The sequence below is a fragment of the Gobio gobio genome (assembly GCF_949357685.1).
Source record: "Gobio gobio genome assembly, chromosome: 10".
NCBI classification, from domain to species: domain Eukaryota; kingdom Metazoa; phylum Chordata; class Actinopteri; order Cypriniformes; family Gobionidae; genus Gobio; species Gobio gobio.
Window position 1 is genome coordinate 53,419,692 of NC_137116.1, and position 27,549 is coordinate 53,447,240.

The 27,549-nt window shown below is 37.8% G+C and overlaps 1 protein-coding gene across 1 annotated transcript; it reads right to left on the bottom strand.

Moving 5' to 3' along the window:
- Positions 1 to 240: 240 nt before the first annotated feature.
- Positions 241 to 27,549, bottom strand: ccdc120a (coiled-coil domain containing 120a). Its single transcript, XM_079826226.1, has 9 exons — positions 27,501 to 27,549; positions 24,493 to 24,614; positions 17,605 to 17,721; positions 17,385 to 17,508; positions 13,062 to 13,118; positions 9,024 to 9,165; positions 6,196 to 6,297; positions 2,845 to 3,840; positions 241 to 475 (listed from the first exon to the last, which is right to left on the bottom strand). The coding sequence occupies exons 1-9, from the start codon at positions 27,532 to 27,534 to the stop codon at positions 370 to 372; spliced, it is 1,800 nt and encodes a 599-aa protein (XP_079682352.1). The 5' UTR covers positions 27,535 to 27,549; the 3' UTR covers positions 241 to 369.

Genomic DNA, 27,549 nt, shown 5'->3' on the forward strand with positions numbered 1-27,549 from the left:
GTTTACTAATAGAAATATGGTGACATATCGTCTCTTTTCTCTGACTAACCCTTTTCTGAATAAAAGGGGCAATTTAAGTCTACAGGAACCAAGATGAAACTAGAAGACAGATTGATCTCATGCTGAAAAGGGTCTTGAGTACAAGTGTTTGTCCCATGTCAATGGTAGCTTAGCATATATTAGTATTACAAGGATGCCAGGCTGATTTCTGTCAGAATTATTCCATTCTAACCGCTGAAAAGTCCTTCTTTAAAAGTCCACTATGGCATTCTCTCAGTCTGCCCTTCCATACACAGGTAAGCTGGTGTTTGCTGGAGTCTCTTTGTGTTTGCATGAGTGTGTGTGTGTGTGTGTGTGTGTGGGTGTGTGTCAGACCAGCGTGCCTGGCGTGGGTCTGTCATTACTGGTCTCTGTGAGTGTCATCTCCTGCGCTTTAGATGAAAAGGTATCTTGGTACAATGAAAGCTCCATCGACCTATAGGGAAGAAGAGACGACAAAATCAATGAGGTATGATAAACATCTAAGAAAAGCAATTAAAATGTATATAAAATCTAAAATATAATATTCAAATATATACACTTCCATTCAACAGTTTGGGATCGTTACATTTAAAAAAAAAATTTTTTTATTTATTCAGAAAGGATGCATTAAATTGATCAAAAGTACAAAAAAATCTATTTAAAAATGCTGTTCTTTTGAACTTTCTTGCACAGGATTAAATTACATTTAAAAAATATATTCAAATAGAAAATGTTAAATTGCTATAATATTTCATATTTTACTGTTAGCCTGATACCATTTTTGAATGATAGCATATATAATAAATATAAAAGCATATGTTAATTTAAAAATATATACTTCTGTTCATTAAAAAAAAAAACTAATTTGTACAGTTTGAAATGTGAAAATGCATATGCAGAAAAGAATCATGTGACACTGAAGACTGGAGTAATGATGCTGAAAATTCAGCTTTGATCACAGGAATAAATTACATTTTACTATATATTACAATAGAAAACAGTTATTTTAATTTGTAATAATATTTCACAATATTACCGTTTTTATTGAATTTTTAATCAAATAAATGCAGCCTTGGTGAGCAGAAGATACTTCTTTCAAAAACATTAAAAATGTTAAATGGTAGCATATAATAAACATGAAAAATTCTACTATTGTTCATTAAAAAATACTATAATGAATAAATGCTATACAACATTCAACTGAACGAACTGTTTATTTGTACAGCCTGATATGTGAAAATGCATTTGATGATGCTGAAATATTCAGATATAATATAATTAGGGCTGTCAAAAGATTAATCGCGATAAATCGCATCCAAAATAAAAGTTTGTGTTTACATAATATATGTGTGTGTACTCTGTTAATTATTAGATATATATATACTCACATTCATGTATATATTTAAGAAATAATTGCATGTATATACTGTATATACATTTATATAATCTATAATATATATAAATATAAATGTTTTATATATAAAAATAATATTTTTTTCTTAAATATATACATGCTTGTGTGTGTATTTATATATAAATAATAATTAACAGAGTACACACACATATATTATGTAAAAACAAACTTTTATTTTGGATGCGATTAATCACGATTAATCTTTTGACAGCCCTAAAAATAATATATAAAGTTATTTTAATTATTACTATTTTTATAGAATTTTTTTATCAAATAAATGCAGACTTGGTGAGCATAAAAGCACATAAAACATACATTTTAAATATTTAAAATGTTAATTCATAAAATATACACTACTATAATGAAAATTCACTCAAAAACGTTGTGAAAATGCATTAGTAAATGCATAAAAGAATATTGACCGATGCTGTAATATATATTTACCTTTTTGAAAAAAGTATTTCTTAAAGGGTTAGTTCACCCAAAAATTAAAATTCTGTCATTAATTCCTCACCCTCATGTCGTTCGACACCCGTCAGACCTCCGTTCATCTTCAGAACACAAATGAAGATATTTTAGTGTAAAGCTGATGCTGAGAAAGGCTTCAGATAGGCCTCCATTGGCATTCAGTACATTTACACTCACAAGACCCATAAAAGGCACTAAAAACGTCGTTACAAAGTCCATCTCACCACAGTGACTCTACAATAATTTTACGATGCGACGACAATAGTTTTTGTGCGCAAAAAAAAAATCAAAATAACACCTTTATCCAACTTGTTCTTGTCTTCCGTGTGTGTCTCCACGACGCATGCGCGAGAATATGACGCAGATCCGGCGCTCGGACACATGACCCAGAAGAGATTTGTTTACAAGCAGAGGAAGACGCGCGTGTCTAAGCTGTTGAATTCTACATTGAACGTGCTTTAGGTCTCGGCGTAGTTCTCAAAATGGGGCTTAAGTGTGCATTTCATGGATTCCCGAACGCCGGATCTGCGTCATATTCTCGCGCATGCGTCGTGGAGGCACACACGGAAGACAAGAACAAGTTGGATAAAGGTGTTATTTTGATTTTTTTTGCGCACAAAAACTATTGTCGTCGCATCGTTAAATTATTGTAGAGTCACTGTGGTGAGATGGACTTTGTAACGACGTTTTAAGTGCCTTTTATGCGTCTTGGGAGTGTAAATGCACTGAATGCCAATGGAGGCCTATCTGAAGCCTTTCTCAGCATCAGCTTTCAACAAAAATATCTTCATTTGTGTCTGAAGATGAACGGAGGTCTTACGGGTGTCGAACGACATGAGGGCGAGGAATTAATGACAGAATTTTCATTTTTGGGTGAACTAACCCTTTAACTGATGGTTCCTGTGACATATGAATGTAGATTTGAATACGCTCTGCAATACCTGCCGTGTAGAGGGTGACCATGAAACGTGGCCGACTGGGGCATCTGTGGGTAGGATGTGTCCGTTTGAAAGGACTGTGGCTGGTGTTTTAGGGGTGGATGGGGGTTGTGCAGAGAGGACGTGGTCCGCCTGCGCTGAGTCTGCGTCCCCTCTTTGCCCTTCCCAGTGTTGGCCGTCTGTCCCAGTGCGTTCCGCAGATACCAGTCTCTCAAGCCCTCCAGCGCCAAGGCCTTATGCAGGCTGCGTGTGGGGTCATCAGGGGTCGTGGGTGCGGATGGCTCACTTGGGTAGTTTGGAGGTCTGTGGGGCTGGTCTATCTGCTGGTTATGCAGTGTATTAACGCCGGTGTTGGTTTCCGTGTAGGCTGAGAGCAGGATAGACTCTTGCTGGTGTTGCTGTAAGGGAACGAACGGGCCGCAGGATTTGGTGCGCGTCACTTTGACCCTCCGAGGCTCGCCGGGCTTCCCTCGCAGCATTAGCGGGCTGTAGGCCGGAGGCCCGTTGCCCAGGATGAGCTGCTGCGATTGGGGGAAGCCGTTCCTGTAGGGAGGTGGTGGAGCATTGGGACCTTCAGGCCACGGCCGGGTTTTTGCACTATTTTGGACCTGTCTATGCTGAGCTTGCATCTTCTGTTGTTTCCCCCAGACATAATCCATGAGGATCTCGTTGTAACCGCCACCTCCGTTCGTTCCTCGACCCGAGCGAATGCGGCCCAGTTCGGTGTGTCCATTCACCTGCCGTTCGGGGCTGCTCCGCTGTGCCTGTTTTAAAGTTGTGTCCATGAGCGCTTCTGAGCTCTTGTACGGGCCGTTCCGTAACCTTTGACCTCCCTCCTCCACCGCAGTGGCGTGCCGGTCGAGTAACGTCTCGGAGCTATTGCTTCGTCTGTGGCCTTGCTCATAGGACCCGTCCTGAGACTGAAGAGGAACCTGATGGGGAACCTCGGGATTGTCTGACCACTGCTTCACAGCAGCAGAGCCGCTAGATGATTCTGACCTGCACACATTCAAATACATTCAGTATGATTTTGTTTTAACAAAATGGCTACTTTTATTCAGCAAGGATGCATTAAATTGCTCAGTAAACACATTTATAATGTACCTTAAAGGGATAGTTCACCCAAAAATGGAAAATTATCCCATGATTTCCTCTCCCTCATGTCATCCTAGGTGTGTATGACATTCTTCTTTCAGACGAACACAATCAGAGATATATTAAAAATGTCCTGGCTCTTCCAAGCTTTATAATGGCAGTGAACTCAGACGGAACTCAACTCAAGTACGGCCATTACCGGAAGCCCATGATTATGGTTTATAAAGTTATAAATATGGATATATTCATAAGGCCTATTATTAAAGGATTAGTTCACTTTTAAATAAACTTTTGCTGATAATTTACTCACCCCCATGTCATCCAAGATGTCCATGTCTTTCTTTCTTTCTGCAGTCAAAAAGAAATTAAGGTTTTTGATGAAAACATTCCAGGATATTTCTCCATATAATGGACCTCAATGGGCTCCAAACAGTTCAAGGTCCAAATGACAGTTTCAGTGCAGCTTCAAAGGGCTTTAAACGATACCAGACGATGAATAAGGGTCTTATCTAGCCAAACCATCAGTTTCTGCGAGAAATTATTTTACCTCTTAACAGTCGAACGTGATCATCTCTGAGCTCCGCCATAACTTCCGCTAAGTGAGGTCAAAATACGAGCCTGGTCTTGGATATGTCGATCTTAGATTCCTCATTCTATTGATCCGTGCAGGCACTAATGAGGCATCTACGTATACATCTATGACCAGGCTCGTATTTTGACCTCACTTAGCGGAAGTTATGGCGGAGCTCAGAGATGATCACGTTCGTCTGATAAGAGGTAAAATAATAACATAAATACTGCTGGGTTTCTCGCAGAAACTGATGGTTTGGCTAGATAAGACCCTTATTCATCGTCTGGTATCGTTTAAAGCCCTTTGAAGCTGCACTGAAACTGTCATTTGGACCTTGAACCGTTTGGAGCCCATTGAAGTCCATTATATGGAGAAATATCCTGGAATATTTTCATGAAAAACCTTCATTTCTTTTTGACTGCAGAAAGAAAGACATGGACATCTTGGATGACATGGGGGTGAGTAAATTATCAGCAAAAGTTTATTGAAAAGTGAGCTAATCCTTTAATACTGATTGTATTCGTCTGAAAGAAGAATGTCATACAAACCTAGGATGACTTGAGCGTAAATGATGGGATACTTTTCATTTTTGGGTGAACTATCCCTTTAAGATGTTCATTAAACATGTCGTCAATGCAATCTATTTATTTTTAACACATTTAACAAATTTAGATAATGTAATATTTTTCCTTTCCTTTTTTGTAGAGCACTTTTTGTGGTATAAAACAATATTTCTTGTAAAAAGTGCTCTACAAACACAATATATATTTCTAATTTTAATCACTTATTTTGACTTTACTACACTGACAACATAAAAGCTCATTATTGTATTTATTTATTTTAATATATACACTACAGTTCAAAAGTAAGATTTTGTTTTTTGAAAGAAATTAATACTTTTACTCAGCAAGGATGCATTATATTGGTCAAAAAGGACAGTGAAGACATTTATAATGTTACAAAATATTTATAATGTTATAAGATTATAAGACTGGAGTAATGATGCTGAAAATTCAGCTTTGATCACAGGAATAAATGGCATTTTAAAATATATTCAAATAGAAAACAGTTATTTTAAATTGTACAGTTACATTACAGTTTTTACTGTATTTTTGATAAAATAACAGTATAATAATAATGCAGCCTTGATGAGCATTAGAGACTTTCACAAACATTAAAAAATATTACTGACATCAAACTTTTGAACTGTAGTCTACATTTGAACAAAAACAAACAATGGAAGTCAATGGGAACCAAAACTGTTTACCAACATTCTTCAAAATTGCTTTTTTTTTTTTTATTATTTGAAGAAAGAAATGCAAACAGGTTTTGGAACAACATTAATGTTGAGTAAATATTGACAGAAGTTTCATGTTTGGGTGGACTATCCCTTTAAGCTACCCAAGACACACAATACATGAGTCTCCAAACATGCTGATATCAGGCACAACAAGCTGCTCTGTATGTGTAATTGGATTGAGTAGGAAATAATGGAGCTTTACTCTCAACCTCCTTAGACATCCATTACTTCATTACACCTTATTGCAAATAAGTAATTTAATCAAAATGTTTGTGCCATTATCAATTCAGGGCTTTTTGACTATAATTAGCTGTATAGTCAGCATGCAAGCTGATCTGCACAGTGTTTTAACCTACGTTTGGGCATGTGTGTTTTGCGCATTTATAACCTGATGTGCATTCCTGTTATTCCATTGCGGGACAAGAGTGGGGTTGCTGGTACACTTCTACCTTCCAGATTCGACACGCTTCTTGGAAGAGTGTGACTCGGGCTGGGGGGAAGAAAAATCTTGTTAGAAATCTAGCAGCACACAGTTAACAAACCTGATCGATGTTATATAGTGACAAAGACCATTTTATAAAACTGATAATGAAGTAATGTTTTGATTCTATATTGTAACTTTATTATTTTGGTAGCACTTTATTTTACAGTCCTGTTCCCCATGTACATACTATGTACTTATTACAGTAACTGGGTGATAACTGACCCTGAACCAACATCTAAACTTAACCTTCATTTTTCGCCGCTAGATGTCGCTTATTCAAAACAAAGGTGTAGCTTGATTGATTTCGCAGAGCTTTTATTATGCCACAGTCGCCGCTTCGACTTCTTCAAGTGAGGGCAAAATCATTTTATTTTTTTAAATACTTTCCTTATTCTGAGCGGTACAAGACTTTTACAAGGCTACTTTTACGAAGTTTGCCACCTGAACACACACAAAAAAATTGACTCGATTCTACAATGTTAAGTGCTTGAAAAAAAAGAAGTCCTTAATCCCGCCTTCGTGGACAAAAATGGGCACCCATAGGAATGAATGGAAAAAACTGTAATTCCGAGCATATTTTTTTAAAATTTGTCCAATAAAAATCAATAAAGCAAATCATACATACACACAAATGAAGGAGTGAGCCTACACACATCCACAAAAGCATTGCATTGAAAGCCATTATATGAGCCTATAACAGAGTAAGTTTTAGTTTTTTATTTTTGTCAAATAAAAAACAGTCACTCACACATACACAAACAACGGAATTAAATGAGCCAATAACTGGGCAATTTTTTTTACACAATTGTTAAAACATTGTTTTACAGAGTTCAGCCCATATGCAGCCATTGAGTTCTATTGCCATCTACTGGCTATTGATATTTTAGCTTTAAAAAGAAATTAATACCATCGTAGGTCACCAGATGTCACCAAAGTCACCACATTTAAGTTGTTTTACTGAAGTTAAAGGGTTAGTTCACCCAAAAATGAAAATTCTGTCATTAATTACTGACCCTCATGTTGTTCGACACCCGTCAGACCTCCGTTCATCTTCAGAACACAAATGAAGATATTTTAGTTGAAATCTGATGGCTCTGAAAGGCCTCCATTGGCACAATGCACTTTACACTCTCAAGACCCTTAAAAGGCACTAAAGACGCAGTTACAAAGTTCATCTCACTACAGTGGTTCTACAATAACTTTATGAAGCGACGAGAATCGTTTTTGTGCACAAAAAAACCCTAAATAACGACTTACATAGTGATGACGATTTCAAAACACGGCCTCATGAAGCTTCGAAGCATTATGAATCAGTGAGTCGAATCATAATTCGGATCGCGTGTCAAACTGCTGAAATTTGGCGATTCAAACTGCTGAATCGACTCACTGATTCATAACGCTTCAAAGCTTCATGATGCCTTGTTTTGAAATCGTCATCACTATATAAGTCGTTATTTAGGGTTTTTTTGCGCACAAAAACTATTCTCGCCGATTCATAAAGTTATTGTAGAACCACTGTAGTGAGATGGACTTTGTAACGACGTCTTTAGTGCCTTTTAAGGGTCTTGAGTGTGTAAAGTGCATTGAGCCAATGGAGGCCTTTCAGAGCCATCAGATTTCAACTAAAATATCTTCATTTGTGTCTGAAGATGAACGGAGGTCTGACGGGTGTCCAACGACATGAGGGTGAGTAATTAATGACAGAATTTTCATTTTTGGGTGAACTAACCCTTTAAAGAAATTTTAAATAGAACATAAAAATAAGCATATTTTACATTAAAAATATGGTACTTTTAGAGATAAATAAATTCATCAATACCCCAAAAATCACAAAAAAGGCATGAATTGATTGAATTAATTTTATCAAAGATAGTGATATAACATTTATAATAAAAAAAAAACATTTGTGACCTTCATGCCCAAATGTGTCCACGAGGGCGGGATTTAAGGGCTGTTATACGAGGCTGGCTTGAGAGTTAAAGAGAAATGGTGGAGGATATAAGAGAAGAGGGGCTTGAGTTTGCTATCCATGAGACGCGTTCATTATCCGTTATATAATCCGTTAGAATAATGTCATACACACCTAGGATGACTTGAGGGAGAGGAAATCATGGGATAATTTTCATTTTTGAGTGAACTATCCCTTTAAACAAAACTGTGTTGAGTTATATAAAAAGTACGAGTTTTCTGTCGATGAATGTATCTAAGCAGTTGCTCACCTGTCTAATAAAACATAATATATTAAAGTGTCTTTTGTGTTTCCATGGTTTCTGCAAAATAAAACCAGAAATTGAGGGTAATGCGGGGTAAGATGCCATTGATAGACGACGCAAGGGTTTTTAACCCTTTACAAATCTTACATATTGTGCCTTTAACCCATGTAGTTACCATATATTACCCAGTATTGTCTTAGGTAAATACACTGTAAGTACAGGTACTGTAAAACGAAGTGCAACCATTATTTTTATTATACAATAATATTTAATTAGCCTGGATAGTCAGATGATGAATATAGTTACAGTTGCTAACAGTGTCTTTTAGATTATTACTTAAAAATATCAATGAGTAGCGAAGAGCCTTTGTTCTAGAATCAGCGAAGTAATTACAAAACACAAACGTTTTTCCCCATCTAAATGAGTTGGTTCCAGGTCAGCTAATCAATGCCGATTCACCTTTGGATCTAAATAAAGTGGAAAAACAGCTGTTCTTACTTTCTCATGCTGAGCACGTACCTGGCTGAGCTGGCCACAGAGTTGCGGCGAGTTTTCATCTCGTAATAGATCTCCACAGGGGAGAGTTTTCGAGAAAACCTGTTATCTGGGCTCCCCGAGACCAGCCGGAGACGTGAGGGTGACAGGCCGTCAGAGACATCTTCTGATGGAGAGAGAGAGAGAGAGAGAGAGAGAGAGAGAGAGACTTGTGAGGTTGAGACAGAAACCCACTTTCTACTTCACAGTTATACACTTTTAAAACATACTACCGTTCATTTACATTTTACATTTACATTTATGCATTTGGCAGATGCTTTTATCCAAAGCGACTTACATTGCATTCAAGGTACACATTTTACATTTTGTCAGTTCTTGCTTTCCCTGGGAATCGAACCCATGACGTTGGCGTTGCTAGCGCCATGCTCTACTGTTTGAGCTACAGGAAAGCCAGTTGGAAAATGAGTCTATTTTCAAAAATAGTGGCATATTCCTTTAATGCAACAAATTTCTTTATTATACACTACCTTTCAAAGATTGGGGTCTGTTATTTTTTAAATAGAATTTAATAATTTTATTCAGCAAAGATGCATTAAATTAATGAATATTGACATTCAAATAAATGCTGTTCTTTTGAACTTTATATTCATTCAAAGAATTCTGAAAAAAGTATCACAGTTTCCACAAAAACTGTTTTCAACATTGATAATAATAATAAATGTTTTTTGAGCATTAAATCATCATATTAGAATGATTTCTGAAGGATCATGTGACACTGAAGACTGGAGTAATGATGCTGAAAATTCCCCAAACCGTTCAAAGGTTTGGGGCTGGTAAGATTTCTGAAAAAAAGTCTCTTATGCTCACCAAGGCTGCATTTATTTGATTAAAAACATAGTAATATTGTGAAATATTATTTCATTTTAAAATACATGTTTTCTATTTGAATATATTTTAAAATGTAATTTATTCCTGTGATCAAAGCTGTATTTTCAGCATCATTACTCCAGTCTTCAGTGTCACATGATCCTTCAGAAATCATTCTAATATGATGATTTAATGCTCAAAAAACATTTATTATTATTATCAATGTTGAAAACAGTTTTTGTGGAAACTGTGATACTTTTTTTCAGAATTCTTTGAATGAATATAAAGTTCAAAAGAACAGCATTTATTTGAATGTCAATATTCATTAATTTAATGCATCTTTGCTGAATAAAATTATTAAATTCTATTTAAAAAATAACAGACCCCAATCTTTGAAAGGTAGTGTATAATAAAGAAATGTGTTGCATTAAAGGAATATGCCACTATTTTTGAAAATAGACTCATTTTCCAACTCCCCTAGAGTTAAACATTTGAGTTTAACTTCTCAACTTCTCATTTTCCGTCGGTCTTAGTACTCGATGTAACTACAGAAGAGTCAAGTTTTAAATAGGAAAAATATCAAAACTCTTTGGTCATTTTTTGAGCGAAATGCTAACGGTCTAATCAGATTCAATGATCTATGCTAAGCTATGCTAAAAAAACTCTTTGGTCATTTTTTGAGCGAAATGCTAACGGTCTAATCAGATTCAATGATCTATGCTAAGCTATGCTAAAAAAACTCTTTGGTCATTATTTGAGCGAGATGCTAACGGTCTAATCAGATTCAATGATCTATGCTAAGCTATGCTAAAAAAACTCTTTGGTCATTTTTTGAGCGAGATGCTAACGGTCAAATCAGATTCAATGATCTATGCTAAGCTATGCTAAAAAAACTCTTTGGTCATTATTTGAGAGGGATGCTAACGGTCTAATCAGATTCAATGATCTATGCTAAGCTATGCTAAAAAAACTCTTTGGTCATTATTTGAGCGAGATGCTAACAGTCTAATCAGATTCAATGATCTATGCTAAGCTATGCTAAAATCCCTCTTTGGTCATTTTTTGAGCGAGATGCTAACGGTCTAATCAGATTCAATGATCTATGCTAAGCTATGCTAAAATTAGATGATAACAGTCTAATCAGATTCAATGATCTATGCTAAGCTATGCTAAAAAAAACTCTTTGGTCATTTTTTGAGCGAGATGCTAACGGTCTAATCAGATTCAATGATCTATGCTAAGCTATGCTAAAAAAAACTCTTTGGTCATTATTTGAGCGAGATGCTAACGGTCTAATCAGATTCAATGATCTATGCTAAGCTATGCTAAAATTAGATGATAACAGTCTAATCAGATTCAATGATCTATGCTAAGCTATGCTAAAAAAAACTCTTTGGTCATTTTTTGAGCGAGATGCTAACGGTCTAATCAGATTCAATGATCTATGCTAAGCTATGCTAAAAAAAACTCTTTGGTCATTTTTTGAGCGAGATGCTAACGGTCTAATCAGATTCAATGATCTATGCTAAGCTATGCTAAAAAAACTCTTTGGTCATTATTTGAGCGAGATGCTAACGGTCTAATCAGATTCAATGATCTATGCTAAGCTATGCTAAAAAAACTCTTTGGTCATTTTTTGAGCGAGATGCTAACGGTCTAATCAGATTCAATGATCTATGCTAAGCTATGCTAAAAAAAACTCTTTGGTCATTTTTTGAGCGAGATGCTAACGGTCTAATCAGATTCAATGATCTATGCTAAGCTATGCTAAAAAAAACTCTTTGGTCATTTTTTGAGCGAGATGCTAACGGTCTAATCAGATTCAATGATCTATGCTAAGCTATGCTAAAAAAACTCTTTGGTCATTATTTGAGCGAGATGCTAACGGTCTAATCAGATTCAATGATCTATGCTAAGCTATGCTAAAAAAACTCTTTGGTCATTTTTTGAGCGAGATGCTAACAGTCTAATCAGATTCAATGATCTATGCTAAGCTATGCTAAAAAAACTCTTTGGTCATTTTTTGAGCGAGATGCTAACGGTCTAATCAGATTCAATGATCTATGCTAAACTATGCTAAAAAAACTCTTTGGTCATTATTTGAGCGAGATGCTAACGGTCTAATCAGATTCAATGATCTATGCTAAGCTATGCTAAAAAAACTCTTTGGTCATTTTTTGAGCGAGATGCTAACGGTCTAATCAGATTCAATGATCTATGCTAAGCTATGCTAAAAAAACTCTTTGGTCATTATTTGAGCGAGATGCTAACGGTCTAATCAGATTCAATGATCTATGCTAAGCTATGCTAAAAAAACTCTTTGGTCATTTTTTGAGCGAGATGCTAACGGTCTAATCAGATTCAATGATCTATGCTAAGCTATGCTAAAAAAAACTCTTTGGTCATTATTTGAGCGAGATGCTAACGGTCTAATCAGATTCAATGATCTATGCTAAGCTATGCTAAAAAAAACTCTTTGGTCATTTTTTGAGCGAGATGCTAACGGTCTAATCAGATTCAATGATCTATGCTAAGCTATGCTAAAAGTGCTACCGCCAGACCCGGAGATCGGCTGAATGGATTTGAAAACGATAAAACTCAACTCATTTGCGCTATATTTCTTTACATGAAATGTCACTTGGTTTGATATTTGTATCAAATATCTTATTAAATTACATTTCAGTACACATAAGTGTGTCTTAAGTGTCTAAACAGTTTTTGGGGCTATTGGTCATACACAAGTGCTACTAAAGGAGGGTAGTTATGTATTTTACAGCAAAATTAATACATGGATGTCACACAGCCTCAGAAAATTAGCACAATCAATGACTATATTAACCCATTTGTTTTGTCTTTATTACTATCATTGGCAACTTTTTCCTCTCACTGTTATTTTGTGCTGATGCTTTGGCAATATTGTATAAAAATAATTGAATCGAAATTTAAAACTGAGAGCGTGTGAGAAAGAGAGAGAGAGAGAGAGAATGTGTGAGAATCAAAAATGCCACAGGGAGAGGATTAGTTCAGTGAGTGTTAATAACAGGCTTTTTGACTCATTGATGTGAAGACTCTAATGACCCCTGAGGGATTCTCCATCCACTAAACTCATCCTGCCATTGTAATAGTGCTTCTTATCTCCCTCTCTCGCATTCATTATCCTGCTAATGTAAAGCACTGATCCATCCCATTACTCACCAGTGTCCTGATTGGTGGAATCTGACGTGGAGCTGCTCTCTGACTTCACCGTGTTATCTGAGGATATAAACATTCACAGATTACACAACTGAACTGATACACACACGCTACATGAAGTCACATTAACACACTCTATGCTGCTGATCAGCTGGATGAGGTTGTAATATTGCTCAATGGTCATTTTATGTAAAAGATTGCATGTCCGGGAGGTCTCTGTTATTGTGTGGGGTTCCACAGGGTTCGATTTTGGCTCCTATTTTGTTCTCTTTATATATGATACCTCTTGGTTCTATCTTTCGGAAGCACAACATGTCTTTTCACTGCTACGCGGATGACGTACAGCTTTATTTTTCGGTAAAACAGTCAACCTGTAATACTTTTGATAACCTAATAGCTTGTATTCAGGAGGTGAAAGACTGGCTGGCAGCTAATTTCTTAAAACTAAATGCGGATAAAACCGAGGTTATAGTTTTCGGCCCAAACTCACACTTAGTGTCCGAGCGACTAAAAGATACCACCCTGTCAGTTTCAATCTCTGACAAAGTTAAAAGCCTTGGTTTTATCTTGGATTCTGATCTAAAAATGGATAAACAAATAAATTCTGTGGTCAGATCTAGTTTTTTTCATTTAAAGCTCTTGGCCAAAACCAAACCTTTTTTATCCTCAACGAATTTTGAGAGAGCTATTTCCGCGGTCGTCTTTTCTAGAATGGATTATTGTAATTCACTGTATGCTGGGATTGACAAAAAAGCTCTGGCACGCTTGCAAAACATTCAAAATGCTGCAGCCAGATTAATTAAGTCAGCCAAGAAAATGGAACATGTTACACCGTTATTGAGATCCCTAAATTGGCTACCAGTCGAGTATAGAGTACATTACAAGATCATTGTTCTGGTTTTTAAAGCACTGCATAATTTGGCCCCCCCATACCTTGCTGAGTTGTTGTCAATTTACATCCCGTCCAGGTCATTGAGATCGGAAAATCAAAATCTGCTTGTGACTATACGAACAAATCTGAAACGTAAAGGTGACAGAGCATTTTCGCGATTTGGTCCTAAATTGTGGAATGACCTCCCGCACTCTGTCAGATCAGCAAAGTCGTTGGCTGTGTTTAAGTCACTAGTGAAAACCCACTTATTAGCTGTAGCATGGGGGTCAGTTTGAAGTGTCCTGGCCCGCTGTGTGAAAGTGATCCAGTATATTGTTGTCTCCTGTCTAAATGGTCTGCTTGTATTGTTTGTTTTGTTTGTCTGTTTGTATGTATGTAAGTTTTTATTGAAGTGTTTTAACCGATTGTCTGTGAAGCACCTTGGGCAACATCTGTTGTATTATGTGTGCTATATAAATAAATGAAAAAAAAAAAAAAAAAAAAAAAATGTGCAAAAACTGTCCTCAGAAGTCCACTAAAACTTCCTTCAGGATGTCCTTAAGGCTAAAAATGTAGATAAAAGTAATGTTTTTCTAAATATTTTCTAAAATTGGGGAAATATGTATTCATGGTTTTAACTTTTTAAGCATTTTTAAGCAAGTTTGACTCTAATGTGATAATTATATGTAAAAGACGGAGACTCGATTGTCGCAATAAACCAAAAAACAGAATAAAAATAATATTTTTTATCTTAAAAATGCCAAAATTATTTTGAGGAGGTTTAGTTAAGCTTACAACCCAAGTTGTGTTGAAAATGGACTAACCCAGCAATAGGGTTGTTTTAAGCAAACATTTAACCCAACCGCTGGGTTAAAACAAACCAAATGCTGGGGTAAAACAACCCAATTGCTGGGTTAGTCCATTTTCAACCCAACTTGGGTTATTTTAAACCCAGCATTTTTTAGAGTGTATCAATAGTTAAGTTTCATATTAAAACTATATATAGTGTGACTTCATTCAGAAAGCTACCTAAAAGTGTGTGTGTTTAAGTTTTTACTGAACTTACATCATCATTTTGGTAATAATGGCCGGAAACAGGCCGGTTACTCAACACTTCCTGTTCCTGCACAACAAACACGTCTTGTGTGTCTCGTTTAAGGTGGACTGTTTTCCATGTTTGCGCACAAGACAACTTTCCTTTAAAAATGTACACCACATACACAAACATGCAAACATAATCAACGGTTCTCACGGTCCAGAGCCTGACCGCCGGTCTGATCCGTTGTAAACCACTCTTCGTCCTCTTTCTCATTATCTTTCACCGATTCTGATCAGGTAATCATAGGATAGTTCACCCAAAAATGAATATTATCCCATGATTTCCTCGCCCTCGAGTCATCCTAGGTGTGTATGACATTCTTCTTTCAGACGAACACAATCAGAGTTATATTAAAAATGTCCTGGCTCTTCCAAGCTTTATAATGGCAGTGAATGATTGTGTCGTTTTTGAAGTCCATAAAAGTGCATCTATCCATCATATAACTGCTCCACACGGCTCCAGGGGTTAATAAAGGCCTTCTGAAGCGAAGTGGCGTGTTTGTGTAAGAAAAATATCCATATTTAAAACTTTATAGACTAAAATAACTAGCTTCCGGTGGTCAGCGAGTCGACTTGCGCTAAAAGAGTGACGTTTTGTTTTGCTCTATCCTTTGCGTTTCTGCGTTCATCAATACGCATGCGTCACAGGTTACCGCTGACCTTAGTTATTTTACTTTGTAAAGTTTTAAATATGGATATTTTCCTTACACAAAAGCGCCACTTCACTTCATGTGCTCACTTCAACACCTCAAACTAGTTTTGATAGAGACTGACCACTGCAGACCAGAAACACCCCACAAGAGCTGCAGTTTTGGAGATGCTCTGACCCAGTAATCTAGCCATCACAAATTGGCCCTTGTCACCAGGCATGGGCAGTATTTCAATTAAATGTATTTTAAATACGTATTTAATTACTTTAGTGTCTTTTGTAATTTGTATTTTGCAGGTGTGGAAAAAATAAAATGTAGTTTGTAACAAAATATTTTGAGGGAGTTTATTTAGAGTATTTCAAATACTTAAATACTCACCATATGCTTATCACCATAATGCATTTTTTGACTATAACGCATATGATTTTGCCATATTTTTGGTCTGATGTTGGCAAGGGCAATGTCCAGGTTAGATGCACGAAAATCACGTGACACCCTTAACAGCTCTGGAAGAAGAAGAAGTTGAGCTGCTCCTCTTAAAAACGGCATTAAGGTAAAGTGTTTTGTGAAAAATATACAGTCTACACACATATTGCACACTGAACGGCATTATAGAGAAAATTGTGCCTTATGAGATCAATGCACTGTGTTGTCATTCATTAAAGGACATCATATCTATTATGAAACCATCTGCAGGATGGTTTTTAAACGTATTACATATGAGAAATATTGATATTCCGTCGGATTTTGTATAAAATAATCATCAATCCTATTGTTTTTCAATAACTGCGCACGCAGCGCGATTCTACTGTGGAAAGGCATACGCGGTCAGGGCAGTTAGAGTCTCGTGTTTAAAACAAAACCCACACATATTATGATTAATGTGTACCTTGTAAAATGTTTTTTTACAATGTTTTATCATTCATGTAAAATGTGTACCTTGAATGCAATGTAAGTCACTTTGGATAAAGCTTAAGATTATTGTGGGAGTATTTTTGTATTTTCAAAATACTAATTACTTGTATTTTATTTAAAGGGTTAGTTCACCCAAAAACGAAAATTCTGTCATTAATTACTTCCCCTCATGTCGTTCGACACCCGTCAGACCTCCGTTCATCTTCAGAACACAAATGAAGATATTTTAGTGTAAATCTGATGGCTCTGAAAGGCCTCCATTGGCTCAATGCACTTTACACTCTCAAGACCCTTAAAAGGCACTAAAGACGTCGTTACAAAGTCCATCTCACTACAGTGGTTCTACAATAACTTTATGAATCGGCGACAATAGTTTTTGTGCGCAAAAAAACCCTAAATAACGACTTACATAGTGATGACGATTTCAAAACAAAGCATCATGAAGCTTCGAAGCGTTATAGAGCCATCTATAGGCCTTTCAGAGCCATCAGATTTCAACTAAAATATCTTAATTTCTGTTCCGAAGATGAACGGAGGTCTGACGGGTGTCGAACGACATGAGGGTAAGTAATTAATGTCAGAATTTTCATTTTTGGGTGAACTAACCCTTTAAATACATTTTTCACATCAGTATTTTGTATTTTATTTTGTTACATTTCATGAGCCAGTATTTGTAGTTTGTAACAAAATAGTTTTTGATGTATTTGTGCCCACCTCTGCTTGTCACTCACTTCACCAGGTCATAATGTTATGCCTGGTCTGTGTAATATATATATATATGAGTGTGTTCACCTGTGTGGCATCCTCTATGCACCGTGCGTTTGCTGTGTGGAGGATGCTGGTCTGAATCGCCGTGCCTGCGGAGGGCGCCGCTGAACAGAGTTTTCTTTGTCTTGCGCTGAGAGGCGTCCTCTTCCTAAGCCAGCACAAACATTGAGCAACTTGTGATGTTTATCTATCATGTATCCAATATCATATAAGTGGCCACCCGTATCATCTCAAACACACACACCTCATTTTTTGTGTTATGTTTGGAACCGCTGCGGGACAGACCAGCCCTGCGCCGCACATGAGGGACTTTCTCTCCGGTTTCCAGAGGATATTCATGAGGAACTTCACCTGTCAATTCCTGAAAACATGATGAAGAGCAAACATGAACAAGCACATTTTTATGCATTAAAGCAGGAATGTTTACTTTTGAAAAATATTATATTTATATGAATTTATTTTCATTTAGTCAAGTTTTTGGGACCCACTTTATATTAGGTGGCCTTAACTACTATGTACTAACATTTTAATTAATAATTTGATACAATGCACGTATTGTGTACATACATGTTTTTACATTGTACTTACATTTAAAAAAATACCTGCATGTAATTACATCTGTAATTAATTTCTGTAGTTACATTTGTAATTACACAGTTGACACTTCCTTTACACCTAACCCTACCCTTAAACTTACCCACACCACCACACCTGTCCCTAACTTTACCCTTAAACTTACCCACACCACCACACCTGTCCCTAACTTTACCCTTAAACTTACCCACACCACCACACCTGTCCCTAACCCTACCCTTAAACTTACCCACACCACCACACCTGTCCCTAACTTTACCCTTAAACTTACCCACACCACCAAACCTGTCCCTAACCCTACCCCTAAACTTACCCATATCACCACACCTGTCCCTAACTTTACCCTTAAACTTACCCACACCACCAAACCTGTCCCTAACCCTACCCCTAAACTTACCCATATCACCACACCTGTCCCTAACTTTACCCTTAAACTTACCCACACCACCAAACCTGTCCCTAACCCTACCCCTAAACTTACCCATATCACCACACCTGTCCCTAACTTTACCCTTAAACTTACCCACACCACCACACCTGTCCCTAACCCTACCCTTAAACTTACCCATACCACCACACCTGTCCCTAACCCTACCCTTAAACTAACCCACACCACCACACCTGTCCCTAACCCTACCCTTAAACTAACCCACACCACCACACCTGTCCCTAACCCTACCCTTAAACTAACCCACACCACCACACCTGTCCCTAACCCTACCCTTAAACTTACCCATATCACCACACCTGTCCCTAACCCTACCCTTAAACTAACCCACACCACCACACCTGTCCCTAACCCTACCCTTAAACTTACCCACACCACCACACCTGTCCCTAACCCTACCCTTAAACTAACCCACACCACCACACCTGTCCCTAACTTTACCCTTAAACTAACCCACACCACCACACCTGTCCCTAACTTTACCCTTAAACTTACCCACACCACCACACCTGTCCCTAACCCTACCCTTAAACTAACCCACACCACCACACCTGTCCCTAACCCTACCCTTAAACTTACCCATACCACCACACCTGTCCCTAACTTTACCCTTAAACTTACCCACACCACCACACCTGTCCCTAACCCAACCCTTAAACTTACCCATACCACCACACCTGTCCCTAACCCTACCCTTAAACTTACCCATACCACCACACCTGTCCCTAACTCTACCCTTAAACTAACCCACACCACCACACCTGTCCCTAACCCTACCCTTAAACTTACCCATACCACCACACCTGTCCCTAACTCTACCCTTAAACTTACCCACACCACCACACCTGTCCCTAACCCTACCCTTAAACTTACCCATACCACCACACCTGTCCCTAACCCTACCCTTAAACTTACCCATACCACCACACCTGTCCCTAACTCTACCCTTAAACTAACCCACACCACCACACCTGTCCCTAACCCTACCCTTAAACTTACCCATACCACCACACCTGTCCCTAACTTTACCCTTAAACTAACCCACACCACCACACCTGTCCCTAACTCTACCCTTAAACTTACCCACACCACCACACCTGTCCCTAACCCTACCCTTAAACTTACCCATACCACCACACCTGTCCCTAACTCTACCCTTAAACTTACCCACACCACCACACCTGTCCCTAACCCTACCCTTAAACTTACCCATACCACCACACCTGTCCCTAACTCTACCCTTAAACTTACCCACACCACCACACCTGTCCCTAACCCTACCCTTAAACTTACCCATACCACCACACCTGTCCCTAACCCTACCCTTAAACTTACCCATACCACCACACCTGTCCCTAACTCTACCCTTAAACTAACCCACACCACCACACCTGTCCCTAACCCTACCCTTAAACTTACCCATACCACCACACCTGTCCCTAACTCTACCCTTAAACTTACCCACACCACCACACCTGTCCCTAACCCTACCCTTAAACTTACCCATACCACCACACCTGTCCCTAACCCTACCCTTAAACTTACCCATACCACCACACCTGTCCCTAACTCTACCCTTAAACTAACCCACACCACCACACCTGTCCCTAACCCTACCCTTAAACTTACCCATACCACCACACCTGTCCCTAACTTTACCCTTAAACTAACCCACACCACCACACCTGTCCCTAACTCTACCCTTAAACTTACCCATACCACCACACCTGTCCCTAACTCTACCCTTAAACTTACCCACACCACCACACCTGTCCCTAACCCTACCCTTAAACTTACCCATACCACCACACCTGTCCCTAACTCTACCCTTAAACTTACCCACACCACCACACCTGTCCCTAACCCTACCCTTAAACTTACCCACACCACCACACCTGTCCCTAACCCTACCCTTAAACTTACCCATACCACCACACCTGTCCCTAACTCTACCCTTAAACTAACCCACACCACCACACCTGTCCCTAACCCTACCCTTAAACTTACCCATACCACCACACCTGTCCCTAACTCTACCCTTAAACTTACCCACACCACCACACCTGTCCCTAACCCTACCCTTAAACTTACCCATACCACCACACCTGTCCCTAACCCTACCCTTAAACTTACCCATACCACCACACCTGTCCCTAACTTTACCCTTAAACTAACCCACACCACCACACCTGTCCCTAACTCTACCCTTAAACTTACCCACACCACCACACCTGTCCCTTACCCTACCCGTATCCCACCGCAATATCAGCAAAGGTGTTTTGCAATACAATTTGAACACAGTGAGTACATTGTACTTATTTTTTGATGTAAGTACATTGTAGTTAAGGCCCCCTAATATAAAGTGGGGCCCGTTTTTGAACAAAACAACAGTCAATAATTTAATAAAATATTTTGCAATGTCCATTTTTCATCTAGAATTAGAATTAAACAGGCTGTTTGCAGCTATATGTTTTTTATGTACATGAGCTCTATTATGATTGAATAATGATAGATCTGGTTAGATGCTGAATACTGAAAGACACTGGTGTGCACACACTAGCTATGTTTCCATCCAAAGTTGCGAATATAATTTTTGCGCAAAAATGCAATATCGCATAAAACATTTGCGAATAAAGCACCGTTTCCATCCAGTGAGTCAAAGAGAACATAATCATCACATAAACTACCGCTAAAAAATCACTAAGAAACATATAGGAGAAGCCACCATATATAATCTTTTTCGTATGTAATAAATTATTTGCGTCTCAGAGAAACTTGCGCATCTCAATAAACTTGTTGTCATGCTTTCAGAGGCAGATGTGCTGTTTGGGAACGCAGTCGTGTAAGACAGGAGGGAAATATACCGAGCATCTTTGACAACAGACTTCTGAAAGACCAGCATTTCAGATGCTGTGCAAACAAGATTTTTCCGCTGGTTAGTACAGTTATGCTGTTACATCGTGAAAGTCACATGATTTTCTTTATGCGCATCAAGGAATTTATTCGGTAAATGCGTTTCAATCGTAGTTTATACGCAGGTTTTCGTATCGGATGGAAAATGTATCCGACTCAAACGAGTGCATGTTTAGAATTTATGCGCATCTTGGCATTTCCATTCAGCATTTTTTGATGCGATATCCCAAAATGCGCATAAAAATAGCTGGATGGAAACATAGCTACTGTTGTTCATACACTGAACAAAATTATAAACACAACACTTTTGTTTTTACCCCCATTTTTTTATGAGCTGAACTCAAAGATCTATGACTTTTTCTATGTACACAAAAGGCCTATTTCTCTCAAATATTGTTCATAAATGTGTCTAAATCTGTGTTAGTGAGCACTTCTCCTTTGCCGAGGTAATCCATCCACCTCACAGGTGTGGCATATCAAGATGCTGATTAGGAAGCGTGATTATTGCACAGGTGTGTCTGACGCCCGTTTCACACATACTCCGTTTGCAGTGCGTGTGCGGTGCGTATTTTTTTCCGTACCCATGTTAACGGATTACAGCTTTCACACTGCGCGCGGATGCTGTCCGTCAGTCCGTTCCAGGTGCGTTGCGTCTGCAGCAGTCCGGCGATCGTTTCCGTACCGAGTCTATTTTTTGCTGTGCTGCACTGCGTAATTAAAGTGACAGCACAATGTTCGCTTTAAAATAAACATGTACTGACACGAAAATCTAGTAATTTTACCACAGATGTATGTCATTTAAAATATACTCTGTTTCAAAGTCAACACATGGCTTTTTTTTCTCGGGTAAAGCAAGGAAACGACACCTTACCTGGCATTTAGGTTAAAAAAATTGAAATAATGAAGAGCACGTACGTTCCTGGAGGTGGAAAAACAAAAAGGTCTTTATGACCTGCTTTTAAAAGGGTTTAAAAACGAAAGAGAAGACGAGAGTCGGCTGTTTCTATTGTAAGTTTCTAATTTAAAATGTTTATAGGCTATAAGTTATATTTCAATGTTTTGCCACTTGTGTGAGCTAAAGTAGGCTATAGGCTATATAAAGTTATATAGGCTATATAAATATAAAGTAATGAATTGAATAAAACGTTGTTTAAATGTACTACGTTAAAACGTGACATCTATGAAAGTGTAAACAAAGAGAATTGCAATTCTGACAAGCCATGTTCAGTAACAACTTTTGGATTTGAAATGAAAATAATAATGAATAAATGCTGTGTTTGTGGTACAACCGCGGATCAGTTGCGCGCTGCAAACGCAGCATATATGAAAGCACAACAGCGCGTGCTGCTCCTGCACCGCATACGCAACGCAACACGCACCGCATACGCACTGCAGACGGAGTATGTGTGAAACGGGCGTTAGGCTGGACACAATAAAAGGACACTCGAAAGTGTGCAGTTTTACTGTGTTGGGGGTCCAAAAACCAGTCAGTATCTGGTGTGACGAGGTTGTTGATTGTGGCCTGTGGGATGTTGGTCCACCAGAGCTGTTGCCCGTGAATTGAATGTAAATTTCTCTACCATAAGCCGTCTCCAAAGGCGTTTCAGAGTTCATTTGGCAGTACATCCAACCGGCCTCACAACCGCAGACCATGTGTAACCACACCAGCCCAGGACCTCCACATCCAGCATCTTCACCTCCTAGATCGTCTGAGACCAGTCACCCGGACAGCTGCTGCAACTATCGGTTTGCATAGCCAAAGAATTTCTACACAAACTGTCAGAAACCGTCTCAGGGAAGCTCATCTGCATGCTCATCAGAGTCTCGACCTGACTGCAGTTCGTCATTGTAACCGCCAAATTCTCTGAAACGCCTTTTGAGACGGCTGTTAATGTGGTCATGAATGTGACATTGTAACCACAACAATTTTTGAATGCCACGTGTTATCAGCTTTGTTTTCATAAATGGTCTCTGGAGGGAGACCCCTCTTTTGCTTTATGAATGTAAACAGTATGTCACGATATGCACGTCGATATATCAAAAGAGAAAGAAAAATCCTCTTTTCCATGATAGAACTCCTTTAAAGGGATAGTTCACCCAGAAATTAAAATTAGCCCATGATTTACTCGCCCTCAAGTCATCCGAGGTGTGTATGACATTCTTCTTTCAGACGAACACAATCAGAGTTATATTAAAAATGTCCTGGCTCTTCCAAGCTTTATAATGGCAGCGAATGATTGTGTCGTTTTTGAAGTCCATAAAAGTGCATCTATCCATCATATAACTGCTCCACACGGCTCCGGGGGTTAATAAAGGCCTTCTGAAGCGAATCGATGCGTTTGTGTATGAAAAATATCCATATTTAAAACTTTATAGACTAAAATAAATAACTTCCGGCGAGTCAACTTGCGCTAACAGTGTAACCCCTGACCCTTGAACCCTTGACAAATGCGTATTGACGAACACAGAAGCGCAGAGGATAGAGCAAAACAAAACACCCGTCATGAATTAGAGTCTAAAACGAGAATTTTTAAAGAGAAATGGCGGAGGATTTCGATATAAGAGTTTGTTGCCCAGCTCTATCCACGACAAGCGTCACAGCTTGAGATGCTCCTGTACATCACATCACGGGTCACTCTTTTAGTCGACTGACCGCCGGAAGCTAGTTATTTTGGTCTATAAAGTTTTAAATATGGATGTTTTTCTTACACAAACGCACCACTTTGCTTCAGAAGGCCTTTATTAACCCCTGGAGCCGTGTGGAGCAGTTATATGATGGATAGATGCACTTTTATGACACAATTATAAAGCTTGGAAGAGCCAGGACATTTTTAATATAACTCTGATTGTGTTCGTCTGAAAGAAGAATGTCATACACACCTAGGATGACTTGAGGGAGACATGAAGCACATAATAAAAAAAAACACTCCTGAAGTTACATTTACAGTGTAATACATGCATTTGAAATGCCAAGCTTGTTGAGATCCAAGTATGAGCAAAGATTAGACACCAGGGAGAAACACAACGCTCATCGTGTCACAACGCCCTCTTGTTCTTGTTCTTTAGGATCTACTTCATTCAATACAAATTTGAGCATCAATTCTGCGTCCTGTTGGTTCCCTCGATTTAAATTAAATTTAGGAATGAAATTGTAATTTAAAAAGCCGAGCCACTGACCGCCTCCTGCAGACACACACGCTTGAGTTCTGCTAATCGAGTGTTGAGCAGCGACTGCAAACTTCTCCGCCGCTCCTGCAGCTCCACCATCCGCTCCGCATGCTGCTTACTGTCCTGCAGCTCTGCAAACACACACACACACACGCGGCATGTTACATCATTTACTCATTTTAATTGTTTTACAGTGTTTTAAAAAAGTTTGGGGTGGGTATGATGTTTAATGTTTTTGAAAGAAGTCTTCTGCTCACCCAGACTGCATTTATTTGATAAAAAAACAGTAATATTGTGACTGAAAAACAGTAATATAGAGAAATATTATTACAATTTAAAAGAAAAATTAGAATATATTTCGAAATCTATATTAATATAGTATTTGCAGATTTTTTTTAATGCTTTAGAAATAAGTCACTCTCTTATGCTCACCAAAGCTGCATTAATGTGATCAGAAATACAGTAAAAAAACAGTCATATTGAGAAATATTATTACAATTTAAAAGAAAAATTTGAATATATTTTGAAATCTATATTAATATAGTATTTGCAGATTTTTTTTAATGCTTTAGAAAAAAGTCACTCTCTTATGCTCACCAAAGCTGCATTTATGTGATCAGAAATACAGTAAAAAAACAGTCATATTGAGAAATATTATTACAATTTAAAATAAGTGCTTTCTTTTCTAATATATTGTAAATGTAATATATTCCTGTAATGTAAAGCTGTATTTTCAGCATCATTACTCCAGTCTTCAGTGTCACATGATCCTTCAGAAATCATTCTGATATGATGATTTGCTGAAGAAACATTTATGATTATTATTTATTATTAATTATTTTTTTCAGGATTCTTTCATTAACATAACAGTGTAAATGTCTTTACTGTCACTTTTGATCAATTTAATGTGTCCTTGTTGAATACAATTATTAATTCCTTTTTTAAAAAATGGTGTAAAGGTTCTAATTTTAACCTCTTAAGCTCTGGGACAATTTTTGGCCTACCCAAATTGAAAAGCTTCCCATACCCACATACATTGTCTCTAAATACACAATTTTGGTGTAATTTTGTCAATTTCATAAACCACTGCTAAAAGTGATAAATATGTAAGTATATGTTGTCTGAGCTGTAATAAACCCCCACCCCCTTCCCCCCAAAAAGGCACTTTTTTTTATTTTTTTTGAAAGTGTGTAACTCAGGCCCTGTGTGCTCTAGCAAAGGGATTTTCAAACTTTATGATGCCAAGGAGCCCAAATACAATGAATCTTTTATGAGGGACCCCATCCTAAATTCCATCAATTTTTTAGGGAAACAAAAAAAACATTTAAACTGTTAGATAAATTGTGCCATTATAAATACAAAATATTGTTTCCAAACTTACAAAAGGGGACTATAGTGAGAAAAACTCACTAGAAAGATACAAAGCAAACATATACAAGTCTGGAAAGTACCTTATGTATATGGCAAGAAAGGAGAGAAACATTTATAAATTAAACAGAATATTCGGTAGAATTTATCCATTTTTGCTTTGTCTTTTTATTCCCTGAAATTTTAAATTTTAAAATTACACCAGAATTGTTTATTTAGAGACACTGTATGTGTGTATGGGAAGCTTTTCAATTTGGGGCCAAATCCAGGCGGAAATGGTCCCAGAGTAATTTAGTGTAAATAAGTTACTTTGTATAAAACAAACGTCAAAGTGATGCATATCTCCAGAAAGACGAGACTCTAAGCTTTCAAATGGTACCAGATACGAGCTCCTCCCCAGACATTTTAAATTTAAAGTATATACTTGATGATGTCATTCCGGACCCTGATCAGGGTCCATGGAGTTTATTTTTATTTTTATAAATTAAAATAAATTCCTAAATTTTAAAATTGTGATTTCATTGCGATTTATTTTTTTTTAAACCTACATAGTTTTAAGTAGCACTTTAATCCTAAATAGTTTAAATACTTATCCAGTAATCATGGCTGGGAAAGACATGGAAAAGCACTGGTCAGAAAGTGTGATTATGGGATACAGGTATCCTGTGTCATGATCACTACACCCTTAACCTTCCCATTTTGGACATCTTTTGGCCTTTTTACTTGTAAAATAAGATTTAAAGGTGAAGCATGTAATTTCTTGCATCACCAAATGGAGAAGCAAATTCATATTTTTCACGTGTTGTCACGCGCTTATAGGACGGCAAAACAAGGCTTTCCTCCATTGCCCACCAGCCATTTCAGGATTGTCGTCAGTATTAATGCAGTAAGACTGATATTAAAAGACCAAATTCAATATACACCTTATTGATGATGCATACTGTATACAGGACAGCAGATGAATACAGAATATTAATGCAACATGAGTGTTTTTCCCATTGAAACCCATTCTAACCCCGGCTCATCTGCTCGCCTGTATATAGTGTGCATCATAATACAGGTGTAAACTGAATGTGATGTTTTAATATCACTGTTTTAGTCCATTACGGCACATTAAGGGAGGGTTGCACTGATTCTTTAGCCTGTGGTCAGTTCACCCTCCGTCTGCTGGTTTTACTGCGTAATTCATCTGTGTTTAAAATTAAGTCGATTTAAATAAAACCCAGATCAACAAATCCTAGATTAGCGTTACATTTTGCTTAATTTAATCCTTATTGGTGCAACTCACCCTATAGTGTTTTCAACATAAAGTGTTTTTTTAGTGACTGAAAAACTGCAGCAGGAGCCGTATATGGATCAAAAGTGCCCAAAACATGCATCTTATTCACATATTTGTGTTTTAAGATGGAAGTTTGACAGGCTTGTGCTGCAGTTCAATGGCCGAAAAACTATGAATTGCTGTTTTCAAAGCATTTCGCATTTAATAAGATTTAGACCCTTTATAGAGATGTCCTCCTCAGAAGGCATTTGTTAGGACATTTGGTCGCCACAATAACAGACAAAACACACACACACACAACATCAGACAAACAAAGTAAAATTCTTTGAAAGACAGCAAACACACACACACAGGCACACGGGACACTCACCAGGGCCTGTTATCAGGTGACTTTTGACCTCCATGTCATACGTCTTTTG